The 19,476-nt window shown below is 43.9% G+C and overlaps 2 protein-coding genes across 2 annotated transcripts in view; one reads left to right on the top strand and one right to left on the bottom strand.

Moving 5' to 3' along the window:
• The first annotated feature begins 12 nt into the window (after nt 1–12).
• On the top strand, nt 13–9,012 carry znf526 (zinc finger protein 526). The gene is made up of 8 exons (XM_080897072.1): nt 13–424; nt 870–1,236; nt 1,359–1,528; nt 2,761–2,856; nt 2,942–3,714; nt 5,977–6,112; nt 6,207–7,811; nt 7,962–9,012. Exons 2-8 carry the CDS (start codon nt 927–929, stop codon nt 8,124–8,126), a joined length of 3,255 nt encoding a protein of 1,084 aa, XP_080753198.1. The 5' UTR covers nt 13–424; nt 870–926; the 3' UTR covers nt 8,127–9,012.
• Nucleotides 9,013–9,710: 698 nt separating this feature from the next.
• Nucleotides 9,711–19,476, bottom strand: part of cicb (capicua transcriptional repressor b) — a 27,874-nt gene continuing 18,108 nt past the window's right edge. The window contains exons 3-10 of the mRNA XM_080896836.1: nt 18,324–18,511; nt 14,413–15,019; nt 13,968–14,305; nt 13,687–13,844; nt 13,438–13,589; nt 13,105–13,239; nt 12,035–12,178; nt 9,711–11,929 (exon numbers count right to left, since the gene is read on the bottom strand). Coding sequence (XP_080752962.1) covers nt 11,640–11,929; nt 12,035–12,178; nt 13,105–13,239; nt 13,438–13,589; nt 13,687–13,844; nt 13,968–14,305; nt 14,413–15,019; nt 18,324–18,511 — 2,012 coding nt within the window. The 3' untranslated portion in view covers nt 9,711–11,639. The remainder of the gene's footprint in view (nt 11,930–12,034; nt 12,179–13,104; nt 13,240–13,437; nt 13,590–13,686; nt 13,845–13,967; nt 14,306–14,412; nt 15,020–18,323; nt 18,512–19,476) is intronic.

Below are 19,476 nucleotides of genomic sequence, written 5' to 3'. Positions count from 1 at the left end.
TATTTTTAAAAATAGTTACCATAAATAAACCAGTAAACCAAGACTTAGTGATTTAGTAAAATAATAATAATACAAGTTGAAAGTACTCAAAAACCAAACAAAAACAAGTATTTCTACTTTGAAAAAACTACAATCCCCGGGAAACAATCGCAGTTTGTAATTGACAATCAACCTGTCCAATCACAGGGTCTAAAATGTTAACGCTACCGCATTGGGCGGGGCGCAGTATCACAAGAATGGAGGCGATCGGCGGGCAAACGTTTCATTACACGCTTTGTAATGTTAATTCCCGCGGACGCTTGTTAGTTTTTTAATTTCAGTATTACCCACGGTGAGAAGAGCCTAACAAAAAAATTAATCAAAAGGCCGTGTGGACCAAGAGTGATGACTACACGAGGGATTGTCCAACGAGAGTAAATGAGAGGTAAGGGGGAAGAAGGGCCCGGCCGTTGAAGCCGGAGAGCTTCGGGGAAAAGTGGGTAGCGCCGCCTGACGGACCGCCCGACGAAGCGGGCAGCTGGCATCAGGAAACCGCGGTGCCGAGAAACAGGTCTGCAATATCGGAGGGAGCGCCGCCAACAGCTCTCCATATGCCATCACACGCGGCAAACACTGATATGGATCACATTTGTGAGGATATCAGACAGGGATTTGTTAGTTTATATAGCGTAAAAGATCCTGGTGTTGTGATAGAGGCCCTGATTTTGGTTGACGACTGAAAATTGCCTTGTTTGAAACCGGCTTTTCTCCCTAATATGTGTACGAGTATTACTGTTTGTTTGTTTACACGAAAGATTAAAAGTAAAAATGAAAATCCCTTATTATAAGACGTTTATGGCTTTTCTCGTTTTACATTTTGTTTCCTACAGGTGAAGTTTCAGTGTAGGACTCGCTACTGCCTCACTTGTCCCAAACTCATTGCTATAATGGCTGAGCAGCAGCAACAGGAGGAAGCGGAGGGAGTGTATGTGGAGCACCAGTATATGTGCAGCGAGTGCCACCAGCTCTTCAACACCCTGGAGGATGTGCTGGTCCATCAGCAGATCCACATGGGCCAAGAAGGAGAAGGGGAGGGTGAGGTAACGGAGGCCATGACCATCCACGGTGTCCCAGAGGTGGGCCAGAGTCAGCAGTACCAGTGTCTGGAGTGTGGGAGCCTCCTCATGAACCCAGAGGAGCTGTTGCAGCACCAGGAGATGCACATGAGAGAGGTTGGAATTGAGGTGGAGCAACAAGGTATGAGATTTATTTGTGTTTTTGATCATGTATGAAAAACTGGAGTGTTAGGATATTGGTGCTTCACTTACATGGCTACTTTAAGACATCACTAACCACCTTTGTTTATGACCATTGTATAGAGCTGTGTGAGGTTATGGAGGCGGAGGAAGCTGGATCAGAGGCCCAGGTGGCGGGACCTGTGCAGTACCAGTGTCTTGACTGCCTGGCTCTGTTTGACTCACCTGAGACCTGGCTGGAGCACCGGCGGACCCACAGCAGGAGCAGCACACACAGTAACACCGAGACCACAGTAAGAGAGCCAAAGCACACTGTGACACAGTGTTAAAATATTAATTGGTGTTCTACTCATTAGTATGGCAGGTGTAGTTCCATTTGTTAATGTCTCAAATATGTATAATTAAACAAAAGAACCAATGTGGTTCCCCTCCAGGCTGGTCCCACAGATGGTGTAATGTGAATGGGTTATTGCGGTTATGTTTTTTTGTTTGTTTGTTTGGGTGGGGCGGGTGGGTTGTGCCAGGATTTCCTTTTGTCAGGCTTTCAGACAATCCTGGTAAAGACTCTGGTGCTGATGATTGAGATAATAAAATAAGTTAGAGGTATTTCCCAAACTGTTACCTTCATTAGATAAATTTGGTCAGGATGTTCAGGAATAACCCAGGAACCATGAAGTTTGCAGATGCCCACATGGACAAGCCAAATACTTATTACAAATACAAGACAAAAGTTGAAGTGTTTGGCCGGGTGTGTTTGGAGGTGTAATGGTGAGGCCAACTGTGAAGCATGGTGGTGGCGGTAGCATCATGCTCTGGGGTTGTTTAGTTGCCACTGGTACTGGAACATTGCACAAAGGGGATGGAATATTGAAGGAGGAGGACTACCTTCAAATTCTTTTAACTTCACCTAAAGCCAACAGCTAGACTTTGAAACTTGGATGCAGTTGGGTTTTCCAATAGGACAATGATCCCAAACACACTTCAAAACTGGCTTTAAATTGATAAAGCAGGCTAACTTCTGGAATGGTTTTCCCAAAGCTCTGACCTCAGTCCTATTGGAAATTTGTTGACTAAGTTTAAAAGCCAGGTCTGTGCTAGGAAGCCAACCAAGAAGAGTGGTCAAATATCCAGCCAGACGCTCGATGATGGAAAAACCAAAAACATCTGGTTGAAGTGCGACTTGATGAGGGGCATTTAAGTTTGCACAACATACATGTATATGATTTTAAAGTCATTCCACCCCTGAAACGGAACAGTTCAAAGAAATCATTAGAAGCCAGAAACCACCATGACATTCACATCCATGATGAATGTATGTGAACGTCTGAGCACAGTGTGTTCCTGTGACCGTAGTTCTAGTTCTGCTGTTCTTGTGTCAAGCCTCAAGACATCCAATCTGCAAAAATATATCAAATATTTAATAATTAGAGGAACTTAGGAAAGGAGAAAATGTCAATTTTGTTTATTTTGTGGTGCATTTGATGCTTTTAATTCAGAAATTCATGTTTTTGTTGCCTTGCAACAGGAGTACATGTTACAGCCGGACGGCACCGTCACTCCACTGACCAACGTGCAGAACTACGTGTTGAGTGAGCAGCAGGCTGGAGAAATCTTGGCTCAGGTACTTTGATTTAAACCCTGAGACGACACACAGGTGTGGGAATTGTTTTGAATTTTTTCTCTGAACATTTCCGTGTGTTTTGCAGGTGCTCGCTCATCAGCAGCAGCAACAACAGCAGAGGAAACACCATTCTGCATCTAAACCTGCTGCACCCTCCCGCTCCTCTCTGCTGCCTCCTGTAACTCCGACTCCAGGATCTGCCACTATGCACCTACAGATCCTGACAGCTCAAGCTCTGGCAGATAGCTCCACCACTCCTGGTCGCCGGCGCTCCAAGCTGCCCGCTCTGTTACCCTCTGTGGGCCACAGCTCCTCAGTAAAGCTGGAGAATGGCATCCAGAGACTGGAGTTGAGGCTGGCTCCAGGTGTCCACCCTGACAGCCAGCAGCAGGAGCCAACAGAGGTGGTGGTAATCCACCCGTACGAATGCTCAGAGTGCTCCCTTCTCTTCCAGACACCGGAGGACTTCCTCCAACACCAGGGAGATCACTTCCTGGGCCAGGACAAAGAGAGTGGCGAGCCAGGGGTCATGAGTGGCATTGAGGAGGTGCGATGGAGGGAGGAGATGACCGAGAAGGTGGATGACATACGCATCAGAGGAGCAGAGAAAAAAACTGCTGTGTGGGCTAAACCCCAACAGTGTGAGCTCTGTAACCGAACTTTCACCTCAGTCAACCGGCTGGCCGCTCACAAGCGCGTGCATGAACAGGGAACACACGAATGTCCGGAGTGTGGGAAGGTATTCAAGAAGGCCACATCACTGCAGACGCACATGCGCACGCACTCTGGCGTGGCCCGATATCTTTGTGTGGACTGTGGCAACGGCTACACCACCGAGATGACTCTGATCATGCACAGGTGAGTGCTTGGTAACACCAAGGCAGACAAAAAACCTTTCACCCCAAAATCAAATGTTTTGTCTCTGACCTGTAGCGCTGTTTGTCAGTCTGAATTATGGAGAGGTGAACTTCCCAGAAATTTTCTGCCTTTTTCTTGAATAGAATGGAAATGTATGGCTTCTGATTAACCTCGCATATCTTCTCACAACCCATGAAAAATTTCACAAACCTAGTTGTGAGCACTTTAAATTCAACTCAGGTTTAATTATATAGCACCAGTTCACAGCAGCAGTTACCTCAAGGCTGGTTGTACCACATATTTTATAAACTGCCTCCATCTGACAATAGAGCTCACTGCAGGTATACAGGCCATTCCCAGACTGCAGATCGACTACCGCTGCTGGATCATAAACTGCAGCATAACTAAGGGAGGACTCAGGGTCACCTAAACCAGGCCAAACTATATACTTTATCAGTTCAGTTTTATTTATATAGCGCCAAATCACAACAACAGTCGCCTCATGGCGCTTTATATTGTAAGGTAGACCCTACAATAATACATACAGAGAAACCCCCAACAATCATATGACCCCCCTATGAGCAAGTACTTTGGCGACAGTGGGAAGGAAAAACTCCCTTTTAACAGGAAGAAACCCCCGGGAGAATCGGGCTCGGGGGGCGGCATCTGCTGCGACCGGTTGGGCAGAGAGGAAGAAGACAGGACAAAAGACATGCTGTGGAAGAGAGACAGAGATTAATAACAAGTATGATTCACTGCAGAGAGGTCTGTTAACACATAGTGAGAAAGGTGACTGAAGAAGAAATACTCAGTGCATCATGGGAATCCCCCAGCAGCCTACGCCTATTGCAGCATAACTAAGGGAGGATTCTGGGTCACCTGATCCAGCCCTAACTATATGCTTTAGCAAAAAGGAAAGTTTTAAGCCTATAATCTTAAAAGTAGATATAGTGTCTGTCTCCCGAATCCAAACTGGAAGCTGGTTCCACAGAAGAGGGGCCTGAAAACTGAAGGCTCTCCCTCCCATTCTACTTTTAAACACTCCAGGAACAAAAAGTAAGGCTGCAGTGCGAGAGCGAAGTGCTCTAATAGGGTGATATGGTACTACAAGGTCATTCAGATAAGATGGGGCCTGATTATTTAAGACCTTGTATGTGAGGAGCAAGACTTTAAATTCAATTCTGGATTTAACAGGAAGCCAATGAAGAGAAGCCAGTAGGGGAGAAATATGCTCTCTCTTTCTAGTCCTTGTCAGTACTCTCACTGCAGCATTTTGGATTAGCTGAAGGCTTTTCAGGGAGTTTTTTGGACATCCTGATAATAAAGAATTACAGTAGTCCAGCCTGGAAGTAATAAATGCGTGAACTCATTTTTGAGCACCATTCTGAGACAGGATATTTGTAACTTTAGAGATATTGTACAAATGGAAGAAAGCAGTGCTGCATATTTGTTTGGTCAAGAATAAATGCAACATTCTTCGGTGTTATTGGGGGCCAAGAGAAGGCCGAGTACGATAACCTCAGTTTTATCTGAATTTAGAAGCAGGAGATTAGACGTCAGCCAGGTCTTTACGTCTTTGAGACATTCCTGCAGTTTATCTATCCATGAAAAATAAGTTAAAGCTGGCTATCTATGCCTTCTAATAGTACTGCCCAAGGGAAGGATGTATGTTAATAAAATTGGACCTAGCACTGAACCCTCTGGAACTCCATAATTAATCTCAGTTGTTGAGGAGGACTGCCAATTTACATGAACAAATTGAAATCTTATCAGCACGATCTAATCTCTGTAATAAAATATTATGGTCAACAGTATCGAACACTGCACTTAGGTCTAGCAGGACAAGCTCAGAGATGAGTCCACTGTCAAGATGATCATTTGTAACCTTCACTAACATTGTTTCTGTACTGAGATGAGTTTGAATAAACCATTTCTCTGAAGATGATCATTTATTGGTTAACTGCTCTTTAAAAAACTGGGAGCTTTGTATAGAAGTACTTTGTGTCTATACAAAGACAGCATTCATGACCTTGTGACTAGAGCCTCACGCTTGTGACAGGATCTAAGCATTAGTGATGTCTTCTTCAACTCGCTCTTCATTTCTTTAGTTGGTAGAAGCAAATAGTAGAAAGGAAATGGTTCCTACATGGAACTAACACAAAGGTTTGTGTATTTATTTGTTTATTTTCATGATTTCTGGAAAGAGACCAGACACTTTTTAAGATCTAGTTATTTCTATCTCCTTCTCCTGATTTCTTGTAGGAAGTCCCACACTGCAGACCCCCTTCATAAGTGTAATTTCTGCAATAAAACCTTCACTAACATGACCAAGTATCTCTACCACCGTCGAATCCACCTCAACCGTGACACATCTGGAGCATCCATCCCTGTCCCTGCGGTAGTAAAATCAGCACACCACCTTCCTATTGTCTCCACAAACTTCCAAGTTAAAACAACTTTTCAATCTGACGCGTGCCTGTTGTCTTCTCTAGGTCTCGGCTCCGAGACGAGCGTCTGCCTCTGCTCTTGCCATCCTACAAAGAGCAAGAATGAAGAAGTATTTCCCCAATGATGAGGCAAAAATAGACCTGCTGGCTCCTCTCACCGAGGAAGACACGGTAAAATTGGGAGATACTAGACAAAGCCCTCAGAGCAAAGCAGAAAGACGTGAAGATGAGAAGAAGGTGGGGGAAAACAGCATGGAGGTGTCTGAGCCATGTGAAGAAAAACTTGATGATGTGCAGCAGGTGAAAGATGGCTCTGCTACAGAGCCTGCTGCCGGGGGTGACGCGGGTGTGGCGGTGTCCTGTAGCCCCATGGACGAAGCAGACGTTGCCTCGGCTACACCATCGGAAAAGGGGTCCTTTTCCTGTCGTTCGTGCCCTAAAACATTTACCTCGCAACTGCAGCTCGTACAACACCGACGCAAATCCCACGTTCCCGAGCGCAGCTTTGTGTGCGGCATGTGTGGAAAGTCTTTTAAGAAGCAGATCCACGTGCGAAACCACATACGCACGCATACCGGCGAGAGGCCCTTCCAGTGCTCGGACTGCGGCAAAACCTTCTCATCTCTTGCCAACCTGACGAGGCACAACCTCATCCACTCGGGCGTGCGGCCGTACCGCTGCGACGTCTGCCACCGCTCCTTCTCGCAGTCGTCTAACCTCCGTCAGCACAGCCTGCTTCACTCGAGCGCAGCCACGCTGAGCTGCCCAGACTGTCCCGCCACTTTCCGCTGGCCCACTAAGTTGGCAGCACATCGCTTCACACAGCATCCGGGATCTCCAGCACCTTTTCCCTGTTTTCACTGTGAGGCTGGCTTCCTGACCAATAGGCAGCGAGAAAGCCACTGCCTGCAGGAGCACCCCGGGCTGGTCCAGGCAGCTAAAGAGTCAGAGGAGGGCAAAGAGAATGGCAGCCAAGCAGATGCAGGGAAAGATCTGACCTCGGAGCCCTCCACCTCAACGTCCGAGTCCGGGGATTCATCCAGCCATGTGAGAGGGAGCCTGGATTGCAACGTTTGTGGGAAGAAGCTCAATTCTCCCGCCAATCTACGACTTCACAGGCTGAGCCACTTCACCTTGGGGCCTGGGCGGCCACGGTGCACCCCGGGGAAGAGGCCCAAAGCTCACCAGTGTCCCCTCTGTGGCAAACTGTTTGTGTCGTCCTCCGGAGTGGCGCTTCACCAGCGGGTCCACACAGGTGAACGTCCGTTCCCCTGCCAAGTGTGCGGAAAGCGCTTCCGTCAGAACACGCACCTGCGAGAACACCTGCGCACGCATTCGGGTGAAAGGCCGTTCCGCTGCGAGATCTGCGGAAAGGGTTTCATCCAGAGCATGCACCTGGCAGAGCACCGTCGAACGCACACAGGCGAGCGGCCGCACGTGTGCCCCCTGTGTGGCAAAGCCTTCAAGACCTTCTCTAACCTGAGGAACCACAAAAAGACCCACGTGAGGCAGCAGAGGCTGGACGAGGAGGCCGCTGCTCAAGCCGCCCTGGAGGTCAGTTCTGCCGTGGCCGTGGTGGACGCTTCGGCCGTGGAAGTATCCAACGGGCAGCCTCAGGTCATCCAGATCCAGTCCTCTGATCTACAGCAGGTAAGAGATGATTTCCCCCCTTTTTAATCTGTTTTAATCTTAAATTTTAATCTGGTTTAGATGAGGCCTGTTTTTATGCTTTTTAACACAGGTAAAGGTTCACATGTTGAGGTCAGTCTATATTGATATTTCAAATTTCCCTCCTCACAGGCACCAACCATCATGTGTAATGAATTCGGGGAGACGATCGCCATCATTGAGACCAGCGAGGGAGCAGTGCTGCCCCTGGAGCAGGCCCTGGAGATTTATCACACAGCTTTGGAGAACGGACTCGCCATGGACACGGTCGCCGTGGACGGACTGCAGCTCCTCTGAATCACCAAAAAATAAGTTTACCTTTAAAAGCTTTCACGAGTGCTAATTGTGACTTAAAGACTAATCGACTACTGTGAGGAGGAGACTTGAGTACTGAAACCAGCTAATGAACGACTAGATAAGAGTGCTTAAACAAGAGATGAAATAGTTTTGGCAAACAGACCAAAGTACGCCTCCTCCCCTCTTTTAGTGACCTCTGAGATGGCTCGGCATTAAAATCTAATGAAACGATGTTCACTGAAATAAAGGATTTGCTGTTGGTGATGAATAAGGACTACTGGTTGTGCCACAGATCGTATTTGTATTATTAATGGTATATTTCATCATTTGGATGTGATTTTGTTTTCCTCTGTTTAAATGTTTGGTCAGCTTGTTAATAAATCTTTTTTTTTAAGATCATAAGTGTTCATCACATTCCCCATTTTTCTAATCTGCGACTCCTCTTCTCCGTCCTCCTGCCTGTGACCCAGAACAAGGGAAATGGAATTTACAAACCACGATGGGAGGTGGTCTCTTCAAACAGCCAGTCCATTATTTATTTTTAAGATGATCAAATGTGCAATTAAAAGTACCCCTAAAATATAAAGTACATCATAAGTACAGCGGTAGTTGGGTCATAACAAAAGTTTACGATGCCATTGTGGCACACATATTTTAGGGAAATCCCCTTCACCTCGCCCGCTCTTCTCACATCGTTGGTGGGAGAAATTTAAGAGCAAATAGAGCGTGGACAGCCAGGAGATCTCGTGACTCTGATTTGGGTTTTTCACTGACATGTTTTGGGTCTCTGAAGTTGTTCATAATAACCTGCAATGAAACAGGCTGAGGTGTCTTTGCATGAGTTGCGTTCAACAGCAATCTGACAAAAAAGTGGAATATTCTCAAATAAACAGGTTTAAAAACATTTACTTTATTACAACTCTGCTGGTTTTCCTGTGGCTCTGGCTGCAACATTTTTTCTCCCCATTCATTCATTCATTCATTCATTCATTCATCCATCTTCTGATGGTTATCCAGGTCCTGTCACAGCGGGAGCAGTCTAATTAGGGATACCTACACCTCCCTCTCCCCAGCCACCTCCTCCAGCTCAATCTCGATGACAAATAAGGTCAAGGAAAGGTATGAAGGAGAAGCTTGGTGCTCAGAGAGTTTGACAGCACTTAAAAACTCGCCAGCATGTCCTGGATCTAGCCCAGGGCCTTCTCCCACTTGGAAAATGAATATCATCACATAGTTAGGGAGTTAGAAGTTCAAACCACCTCGCCTGAATCCTTACTCTGTGCAGGAAAACCTTAAAGATGACTGATTTGAACACTTCCATGATAAAAACAACAAATGAGGGAATATATGTTGCAAATCTGGCGCTCCATCCCTCCTGTGGAGTTTGAGACTTTGAAGCTCCATCCTAAGCAGCACTGTTGTCCTGCTAAAGGTATAAGGTCATCCAGCACCTCACCATGTTTGGTTCCCAGACAGTTTACACCCAGTCTTAAACCCTGCTGAAAAAAAGGTTTATGGTCTTAAAACTGTGCCTTTGAGTTTTTCCTTTAATCTGCCACTGATCTATCGTCCATAAAACCCCACTTTTCACAATGCCAGCAATAAAATCACTTTAATTGAACACCTATTTTTATTTGCATACTGAAAGATACAGATACAAACTTAATTTATATAAATTCCTCTCCTGCATACTGGAACAGCAAAACAAGGAGTAAAACACAAAAACATTAATAGCCATATTTATTATAGTTGCTTTTTTTCCCATTTCATGTGTTTTACCTTCAGTAATGGTGCCTTAAAAGTCAACTTATGTTCAATGACAGTTTTCCTTATCAATAATATAACGAGTCTACTGACTCTACAGTAATTATTTACAACACAACCAAGTCTTGCACAAAGACACAACCAGTATTATATCCACCCAGCGCTCTTTGATTTGTCACCCTCCCGTCACTTCCCCCGGGTTTCTCTCCACCCGGCCTAAAAAAGGGAGGTCTAGAAAGAGCAATAAAGTGACAAAGGGAGGAAGGAGGGGAGGAAAGGGGTGGAGGAAGGAGATGTACGTTGAGGCTATAGAGTCAAACTTATCGAGGGACAGAGAGGCATTGCTGGAGGGGTGGGTGTAGGTTGTCTAAAAACCATACGGCTTATTACTGCTGAATGAATATAAAGGTCCACGTCAGGTCTGTCTCTGTTAAAACGAATAATAAAAGAATAAAAGAAAAAAGATTAACTGCACCGCAGGTCCTTGCTGAGGTGAGACGCCAGCCAAGGGAAGACTACAACGGAGGAACTGTACAGGTGTGGAGCAGCATCTCTCACCTGCCTCCAAAAGTATATAAAAACAAAAAAACAGAAAGAAAGGAAACATCTGCCCGCAATGATAAAAAGAACTAAGGACAGGGATTCACTGCAATGATATGAGTAGTAGTAGTAATAATAATAATAATAATAGTAACCATAGGAATAGTACAACAACAAAGTGAATATGACAATGTTAAATACAAATCAAATTACTTTAAAAAAAACCCCAAAACAAAACGGTAATAAAACTGCTTGGCAACAGAGGATCGAGGTCCTACGAGTAAGAGCCTGGATGTGCCCGATGACTCTGACATTCCTTCCTTCAATGGCTAGCGAATGAGAGGCACAGGAATGCTCGTCCCTACCCGCTGGCATGTGCTAGGGTCAGTCGCGAGGAGGGAGGAGGCCAGTCAGGTAACTGCAGGAATGATGGCACTGCCAGAAGTCCACTTAAATTTCAGTCAGTTTTTCAGTCACTCCCAGTAGGCCTCTCCTGAAGGTCTACATATGAGTGGACCCCCCCCCACAAGAACTTTTCCAGGTCCACTGCAACAACTTGTCAAATTCAAATCAATTCTGGCTGTTGAGGGCCCAGCCCCCGAATGTCAGCAGAAAAACAAAGACGAGCTCACAACAGTTAGTCACTAGGTACAGGTTTGTTCCTCGAGCAGGTACTGAACTGCTTTTACTCCTCTAAAACTATTAAAAACAAAACAAATATCAAACCCTACGACGTCTTCTCTTAAAACCGCCCGCTTTTCACTGTCTCAGAAAGGGTTGAGCGTGTTTCTCCCTCCAAAACGGGAAGACTTTCTTCTTCAAGGCAAATGAGTGCAGCTGTACACAATGGTCCTTCGTTTACTGGCATCAATGGGAGCTTTCTCCAAGGTGGGTTAATACAGAGTGCTAATTCAAGTGTGAGAATTCAAAGTTTTCCAGGGTGTATGTGTGGTGGTTTTTGTGCCACTGGTTTTTAAGATGTTCTTTTTAAATTTTTTGTTTATTTTTTGGTACAATGGTCACAGATTATTAAAAAAAATAGGTCCCGACATTGCATACAAATGTCTCTCACTCTCAGAATTCGAATGCCGATGATGGGAAGAAATCGTGATCTGGCAAGAGCAGAGTGGAGACTATTGATAAGGAAAAGTGCATAGGGGGAGGTGGCACACAGACACCGGTTGGGTCAATTGAACTCGCCGGCTCCCCTCATCTAGAAGAATCATGTGAATCATGAGGATCCTCCGGGCTCGCTTCTGTCCCGTGTTCCATGTCTTCATCCTGTGGGTCTCCACCCGCTCTCAAAGATCCTTCCCCTGACTGAGACCCAGAAGGTCCAGCGATGGAGCCGGCTGAGTCTGAGCCGCCTAAAATAGAGATGTCGGAAGGAGCAGCTGTCTGCATGATCTTCTGCCGCACCTCCCTGATCTTCAGCTGCAGACACACCTTGGTGGGGAATATATCTGAGTATCTCGTCTGGAAGGCTGCAGTGGCCTGAGCTGTAGACAAAAGATGAAATCACCAGGAAGTTACAACCAGAATGAAGAACCAGAAATCTGTGACTGTGTGTGTGAGAGAGAGAAAGGTTGGTGGGTGCGTCTTACCTGATGGGAAGAAGCCCTGCTCCTGGAACAGCTGCATGACCAGTGCTCTCCTCTGGTCCAGCGTTCGGCGCAGGGAAGTGTACGGCACCTTATCAAACTCCAGTTCAGTCAAGATGTCTTCTCCATCTGGTGCTGGGAAAGAAGCTGGAGATTATAAACCATTAGATCCCTGAGAGGAATTTGAATTAATTTTAACATCACAGTGACATTGAATAATAACGAATTAAATGAATTTAAAAAGGAGGTCATCAATACACAAAAGATAAAAATCCCCACCTAAAAACAAGCTCTTCATTAATCCTTAACCCTCTCGTTACATTTCTACATCAAGACAGGCATCACAGCTCACTATGAACTATTAACATTAAAGGAGACCTACAGTATCATGCTTAACTGTCTTGTACATACCACTGTTACAATAGTGCATGTTCATATTAAAAACAGGCAAGTTTAAAATAATGAGGTTAGCGTGTAAAAAATTAGGGATAATATTCAGTGTGATCAGCAATAGCCTACCATTGATTTTTAGCTAATTTCCCCATTAATGCATTAAAATAGATTATTTTTTATGATCCTGATAAGAGTTGAATTGATTTTTAAATGTAATTTTTTTAAGGCATTACAGAATGTGAACAACGATTCTTTAAAAGGGTACTTTAACCTACTTCCTGTTCACCCCAGTAACGATGGTGTTAGCTACCAGCTATCACCAAGGAGGACAACGGTATGATCGAACTGTAGAGATTACTGAACCTTGTGAACCTAAAGCTCAGGCTTCGTACTGCTATAAAGGCCATAGGTATAGACAGTCTTTCTAATTTCCTGTCTTTATGATGTTACTGAGAACAGAGATCTAATTTCTGCCTGTGATCACAGGAGCCCCACCTGCTCTGATCTGTGTGTGACAGGCAGCCAATGAGAAGAAAACTGGCTTAAGTGGGAGGAGCTAAATCAGCTTGTTTTAGTCTGCACTAATTCTGAACTGTGAATCATGCAAAGCTGGAAGTGACAGGTCCACTTTAAGTATATGAGAATATTGCATCTTGTCCTTGCTGTTCTGTGTGCTCTACCTGCTCTGTCAAAGGTGAAGATGTCCCCCTCGCATTTAGCGGCACTTTTAGGCGTGCTGGGCTCGGAGCTACAGCTGGAACGCCGCCGACTCTTCCTCTTTGGGGAGATTTGCTCGTCTGTAGCAGAGTCTAAATCTAGAAGCAGAAGGGAGACAATTTAAATCCAAGCAAACACAATGAGAGATATAAATAAAATGAGCATTATTTTCAACAGTTTAGATGTTAAAGTAAAAATTATAATGCACTATTGAAGTCCAGGAATTATCAGCAGAAAGCCAAAGAAACTGCTCTACAGACACCAGCCTCAAAGTATCCCAAAGTGCTTTGTGTGACCTGTTGAGTTCTTCCTCTTGCGGCGATAGCTCCCCAGAATGGCACGAGGTGAGGTGGCCAGGCTCTGCAGAGTCGGTGACGGCAAAACCTCCTCGGGTCGAAACTCTGGCAGCTCGGCAAATCGTTCCTCAAAGTACACCTCTGACAACACCCTTCCAGTCCAACACACACACAAAGACAGAATACACAGTATATATACACCGTCCATCAATAATTCAAACACAGAGGTTTACAGAGGCATTAACTCACTTGTCAACAGAGTCAAAGGTCTTCTTCAGAGGTGGTGGGCGGGCTTTGACCTTTTTGGGTGTGGGACATTCTTTGTCAGTCTGTGGAGGTGGCAGGGCGGGCTCTGTGGCTGATGGAGGAGGGAGAGGAGAGGAGGGGAGGGACTCCTTCCACCCAGCCTGCACAGGAAATTCAATACAGGCATTTTATTCAAGAACACAGAGGCACTACACGTGCACTACGGCTCAGTACTTTATTCTGGTAGTGTTTGAAGTAAAAGCCAGAATGTGATGCTCCCTCACCTCTTTGGCGGTTGTGCTTTCCCTGTTTCTTGAGTCAGAGGAGTCTCCAGCACTGGAGCCCTCCAGTGAGGATGCTGGTTCCTCTGTGGGATGTGCTGATGGAGACGCCGTCTGCCCCGGCGGTTCAAGATCAAAGGCAAAATGACTGTTGGCTGCAGCTTCCCTTTCCCTCTCCTTTTCTCGCTCCCGCTCTCGCTCCTTGTCTTTGTCACGCTCTCTCTCCTTCCCTCGGCCTCCTCCTTCATAGCTGCCTACGGGAATGGTGGCCACTGTTGCCTTCACTTTCTGTGGGACCCTGACTGGAAGCAGGGTGAGTTTGGGTGTGCCTGGTGTGCTTCCTGTAAAAAAGAAAAGAAATAAAAATACTTATGAATGAAAGTATTCGCTCACTCATTCAAGCAGTGAACTTTAGTGGCAGGTTAAAAAACAGTGGGTGCAGTTGTACCGGGTGTTTGGATCTGAAGCGAAGGACTGCAGGGCCTTATGGAGCCAGCAGAGCCACTGGGAGGCGCCGCTGAGCTGCTGGAGGGCTGCGTCTGCCTCTCAAGCTGTCTTTCCGAATGTGTCAGCAGTTCTGCCTGCCTCTCCGTCTGCCTGTCAGTTTGTCGATCCGCAGGTCTGTCCGCAGGCAGGTGCCTGTCAGTCTGTCTGTCCGGATGTGGGTGCGTGATGATGGAGGGGGTTGCTGTGTGTTTGGGCAGGATGTGGGGAGAAGCGCTCGACGGGCTGGAGACAGAGTAGACCACGCTGGGGGGTACTGCTGCCATGGAGACCACCCCTGTTGCCATGGTGACGCTAGGTGAAGGAGGGTAGATGGCAGTTACTATCTGGCCCCCGGAGCCTGAAGCAGGGGCTGAGGTGGAGGGCTGTGGAGACTGAGCTGTGGCCAGGAGTGGTGGTTGACCTGGATGAAGGAGACAGGAAACCAAGAGGGCAAAAATAACCTCATAATTTTCCACATTGCTATGATGATCTGCGACATTTTCAACACGATGAATACCTATTCCTTCTCTTCTCTCAATAATCTGACAAATTACAGTCTTTATTGACAACTATCAATCCAGATTTCCACCTGGACTCGATGAACCAAGATTTTACTGAGATATGTTTGTTTATGTATTTAAGCAAAATAGAAATGCAAATATTAAAGGCAAAAATACAAGCTAACACTGCTAACAGTACTTTTTGTTCATGTATTCCCTTCATGTCATATGAGAATAAATAAAATGTACAAACTGGATTAGCCCAGGTTTAACAGCATTAATGCTTACTTTACTCAAAACTACTCATAAGTTAATGTATATTTCTCTGCTGCTCTGCAAGGCTGAGGGTGTAACTGATGAGGTTATTTACACATAATTAACACTGACTCACTTCATTTATGGATGACTGAAATTACTTAATGCATATATGCTTTGGACTAAATTATAAAATTTGTGTTTTAATTCAAAGGCCATTTAACCTAAATGAAAATGATAACTTTATTTATAGACTCTTGTGGTTTGTTGCATGTATTTTTTTAACAAGTTAATAAAAAATAGTTAAAAATCAGACTTAATTTTGGCAATAGCTCTATAAAGTAGTGATTTATAAATTGGCCTAAGAAAATAAAAAAAATCACCGGTTCAATGGAGTCGATGGAATCCACTCTCCCACAGTACCATGCACTAAATAAATGCTGGAAAAAGTTTTACCGCAGATGAAGGTTACTACTGAATAGAGACACCGGGAAGCAAACAATATCCACGTGTTGTTTAATCAACCGAGTATGAAATGGAAGTATACAATATTCAATTATGCAGAGGCTTATTTTTACTATATATGCATATATAGGTGGTGAAGAGGTCAAGCTTAGTCTTTTCCCAGCACTTCAGTACATCTAATACCAAGAGAGATATCCGCTCTCTTACTCTGCAACTCTTCAAGGCCACAAAAAAAAAAAAAGAAGAAGTAATCATATGATATCTCGTAAGAGCTGAGAGATGTAGTTCTGCATTAAGATTTTTCATCTCTGTCAAATGTGCTTTCTGTGTGCACTTTGCATGTTTTCCCTTTGCCTCTGGCTTCCTCCCACAGTCTACACACATACATGTTAGGTTAAGTGGTGACTCTAACTGGCTATGATAAAAGTGTACAGAGTGAAAAAGCTTTATAATGTGAATTTTAGTCTAAAGTGCTCGAGTGGCTAATAAGACTAGAAAACTACTATATAAACGCAAGTATGTTGTGTACTACAAATCCAAAAATGAAAAGTCAGAGAGGAAAATGGGGAATGGAAGAGTGCATGGACATGGATTTCTACAGCTGAACTTTAGCCTATAAAATGGCTGTTTTTGATTAGGTAAGGTTTAGTTTAGTTAAAATGGGAACAGGCCTTTTTTTAAGCTTCATTTGTTATCAAAACAGGCTAAACTTAAGCATTTGTACAAACACAGGTAGGATTCAAAATGGCCTGTGTGTCTTCATAGCTACTGGACATTTCCACTTGACAACTGTTCCATTTTATTGGTGCTAAAAGTTTAAAAAGTAAATCATTTGTCTTTTTTCCCCCCAATGGTGGTCTAAATGAATCAAAAACATTTATTATTGTAATGAAAAGGGATTGTTAACGGACTGAATAATCATAAACAGCCCACTGCAGAGAACTAACGAGTGGTAAAAGATTTACCCTTATTAGCCCTTGTGATGTCCTCCCGATTTGCATACAATGCGAGCCATCAGGGGTCAAAAGTGTCTCCACTTCATTTGACTGTTTTTTAAAGTATAAAGTATAAATTGTCAATCAATTCAGTGTTACACCTTAGTTTTACTTAAGACCAACACATTAACACAAAATTTACTCAACATTTTACATTTTAGGGCCACCAGACCTTCTTTACAAAAAATAAACCCTGTTTTTTAGCGAAAACAAATTGAGAAAATTAAATATTTAATTGTTTAGATAATTTTGACTATCTGAATAACTAGAGAGTGCTGTATGTTGAACTTTAGTGAGAAAGTTTTTTTTCAAGCGTTTATAAATTTTTAATGGCAGCAAATAATCACACTGGTGGTCCTCAGGGGTCAAAAATGTCCCCACTTCATTTGACTGTTTTTTTAAAGTATAAAGTATAAATTGTCAATCAATTCAGTGTTACACCTTAGTTTTACTTAAGACCAACACATTAACACATAATTTACCCAACATTTTACATTTTAGGGCCACCAGACCTTGTTTACAAAAAATACACCCTGTTTTTTAGCGAAAATAAAACAAGAAAATTAAATATTTAATTAAATTAAATATTTAAAAAAAATTTAAAAAAAGAATTCTCACTAAAGTTCAACATACAGAGTGCTGTATGTTGAACTTTAGTGAGAATTCTTTTTTTGAACCATTTATAAATTTTAAATGGCAGCACATAATCACATGTGGTCCTCAGGGCTCAAAAATGACCCCGTTTGCTTTGAAGCAACAAGTATAAAATATCATCCATCTCTGTGTTTCAAGGTTTTATTCAACTTTATTCCAACTCATTGCCTGACAGTTTTCTATATTTTGTCATGGTAGGAGGGCATGAGTCTGAGTGAAGGCAAACTTTCATGAGGACCAAGGCGTGTCCATATTTGACCCAAGTGCAGGAGGAAGCTCAGGTTTATTCCTCTGCACTGGTCCCATCATGGACAGCATTCTTTCTGCAGTTGCAGGCCAAGGGTCATATACAGTAAACAAGCTGTTACAGGTGATTGTTTTCTTTTGGAAACCTGCAATGTTAGGGACAACTCGTGTCCTGACTGCAGGACAGACGGTTTGCCATCGCACACGAGCATGTTCCATGTACAGCTGGACCTGCATCACATGCTGCCCATGTTTTTGTCTCAAAGTTCCCTGGTTTACTTGGATGTTCTGTTGGAGGGGACAGAGTCCTCTGAAGGGGACTTGGTGCTCATACAGCCACATCAGTACCAGGATCTTACATCACAGCAGGAGGAACACCCACTTGTGTTTCAAGTCAAGTCAACACCAACACACATCATACACCTCAAATGGGAGCACGTTTGTGTCATGAACGACGATCATCTATTGTGTCTTTATCAAGAAATTATGTCCTTTTTGTGCTTCTATGATTAATCTTGTGTCAGCATGAAAACTTCTCTACCAGACTCAGGATGTCATAAACTGGCCGTAGCGACTCTACTGGATGCACGGCAGTAAGAATCAACACACCCACATATGCCTACAGCTGCATTCGGTCCATTTTTCTTCCTCTCTTGTTGTCCCTCCTTGTTCATCATTGAGTTGGCTGTAGAGCAGGTCATCTGCTAATTGGATGGTTGTTGGTTCAATCTCTGTGTGCTCTAGTCTGGAGTTCTTACCAAGGTGTCCTTGGGCAAGTTACTGAACCCCAACTTGGTCTCTGATGCATCCATTGGCATGTGAACGTTAAAAAGCAGAATACAAGCAGAATACACTGTGTATAATGCTTTCAGTACTCGAGTAGAAAAGCCACTGAAGGAGTATGGGACCTGGCACATGTGCTTGGACTGTGGTAGATCATCTTTCTCTGAGGCACATGAGAGTCATGCATCGTCTGTCACTGGGAAGGTTAGAAGACCAGATCAGTGTTTCCTCACGTTACTGCAAATATTCCTCTGTCTCAGCTGATTCCTCTTTCCTGCTTGATTCTTTGTCTTCATCATAATTGAAATGGATGATGTGTAGTCCTCTGACACATCTTCTATTTCAGTTTCACATTCTGAAAATTCAAGAAACTTCAAGAAGCCCAGTCACTTTCTCTCCAAGCTCCTCAGACTACCATGTCCTGGATGCCTGAGAACCTACTTGAACATAGTTCAGATTCTTCATCACTTTTCTTCACTTCATAGCCTTCTTCCACTTCTGCAGGTGGCTGATGTGCTTTTTCAGAGAAAGGGTAGCATGTGCTCTAAATATTGACAATATTTTCTATATCTTCTAACCCTGGATCTTCCTGAACATTGATTCTCCCTCCTCATTATACTAGAGGACAATATGTGCTTTGTCCTACTGGTCATTGCTTTGCACAACATGGTAAAAACAAGTATGCTCATCAAAGTATGCAAATCTCCAGTGCAATGGAGGCTTTTGAGGATACTTTCTGTGTATGTATTATTGTAGAGTCTACCTTACAATACGAAACACTTTGATGCGGCTGTTGTTGTGATTTGGCGCTGTATAAATAAAATTTCATTGAATATAGAGCACCTGCCTCCTCATTGTGCTGCCTGTTGTGGTTGTTATGACCAGTGCTTGACCCCACACATCAGTGATCCAAGATCAAAGATGTTTGAAAACAGTATGGTGTGAAAATACGGCTCTTTGCAACACTTTGTACTTTGGGGTCATTTTTGTCCACGAGGACCACCAACGTTATAAAATTCAATAAAAACCACATAAATAAATCAAATTACTTGAAACTTATTCCAATCATTCATAGTATAGTAATGAATAACTTCTGTTATTTTCAGCCCATTTGATGAATAACAAATA

This window comes from Rhamphochromis sp. 'chilingali' (genome assembly GCF_963969265.1).
Source record: "Rhamphochromis sp. 'chilingali' genome assembly, chromosome: 11".
Lineage (NCBI taxonomy): Eukaryota > Metazoa > Chordata > Actinopteri > Cichliformes > Cichlidae > Rhamphochromis > Rhamphochromis sp. 'chilingali'.
Note: the sequence above shows the minus strand (reverse complement) of the source record. Positions and strands in the feature narration are given on the sequence as shown.

Coding starts and splice junctions, on each gene's coding strand:
- znf526 (XM_080897072.1), top strand. CDS start 927: ATGGCTGAGCAGCAGCAACAGGAGGAAGCGGAGGGAGTGTATGTGGAG. Junction 1,237..1,358: donor AATTGAGGTGGAGCAACAAG/GTATGAGATTTA, acceptor ACCATTGTATAG/AGCTGTGTGAGGTTATGGAG. Junction 1,529..2,760: donor ACAGTAACACCGAGACCACA/GTAAGAGAGCCA, acceptor GCCTTGCAACAG/GAGTACATGTTACAGCCGGA.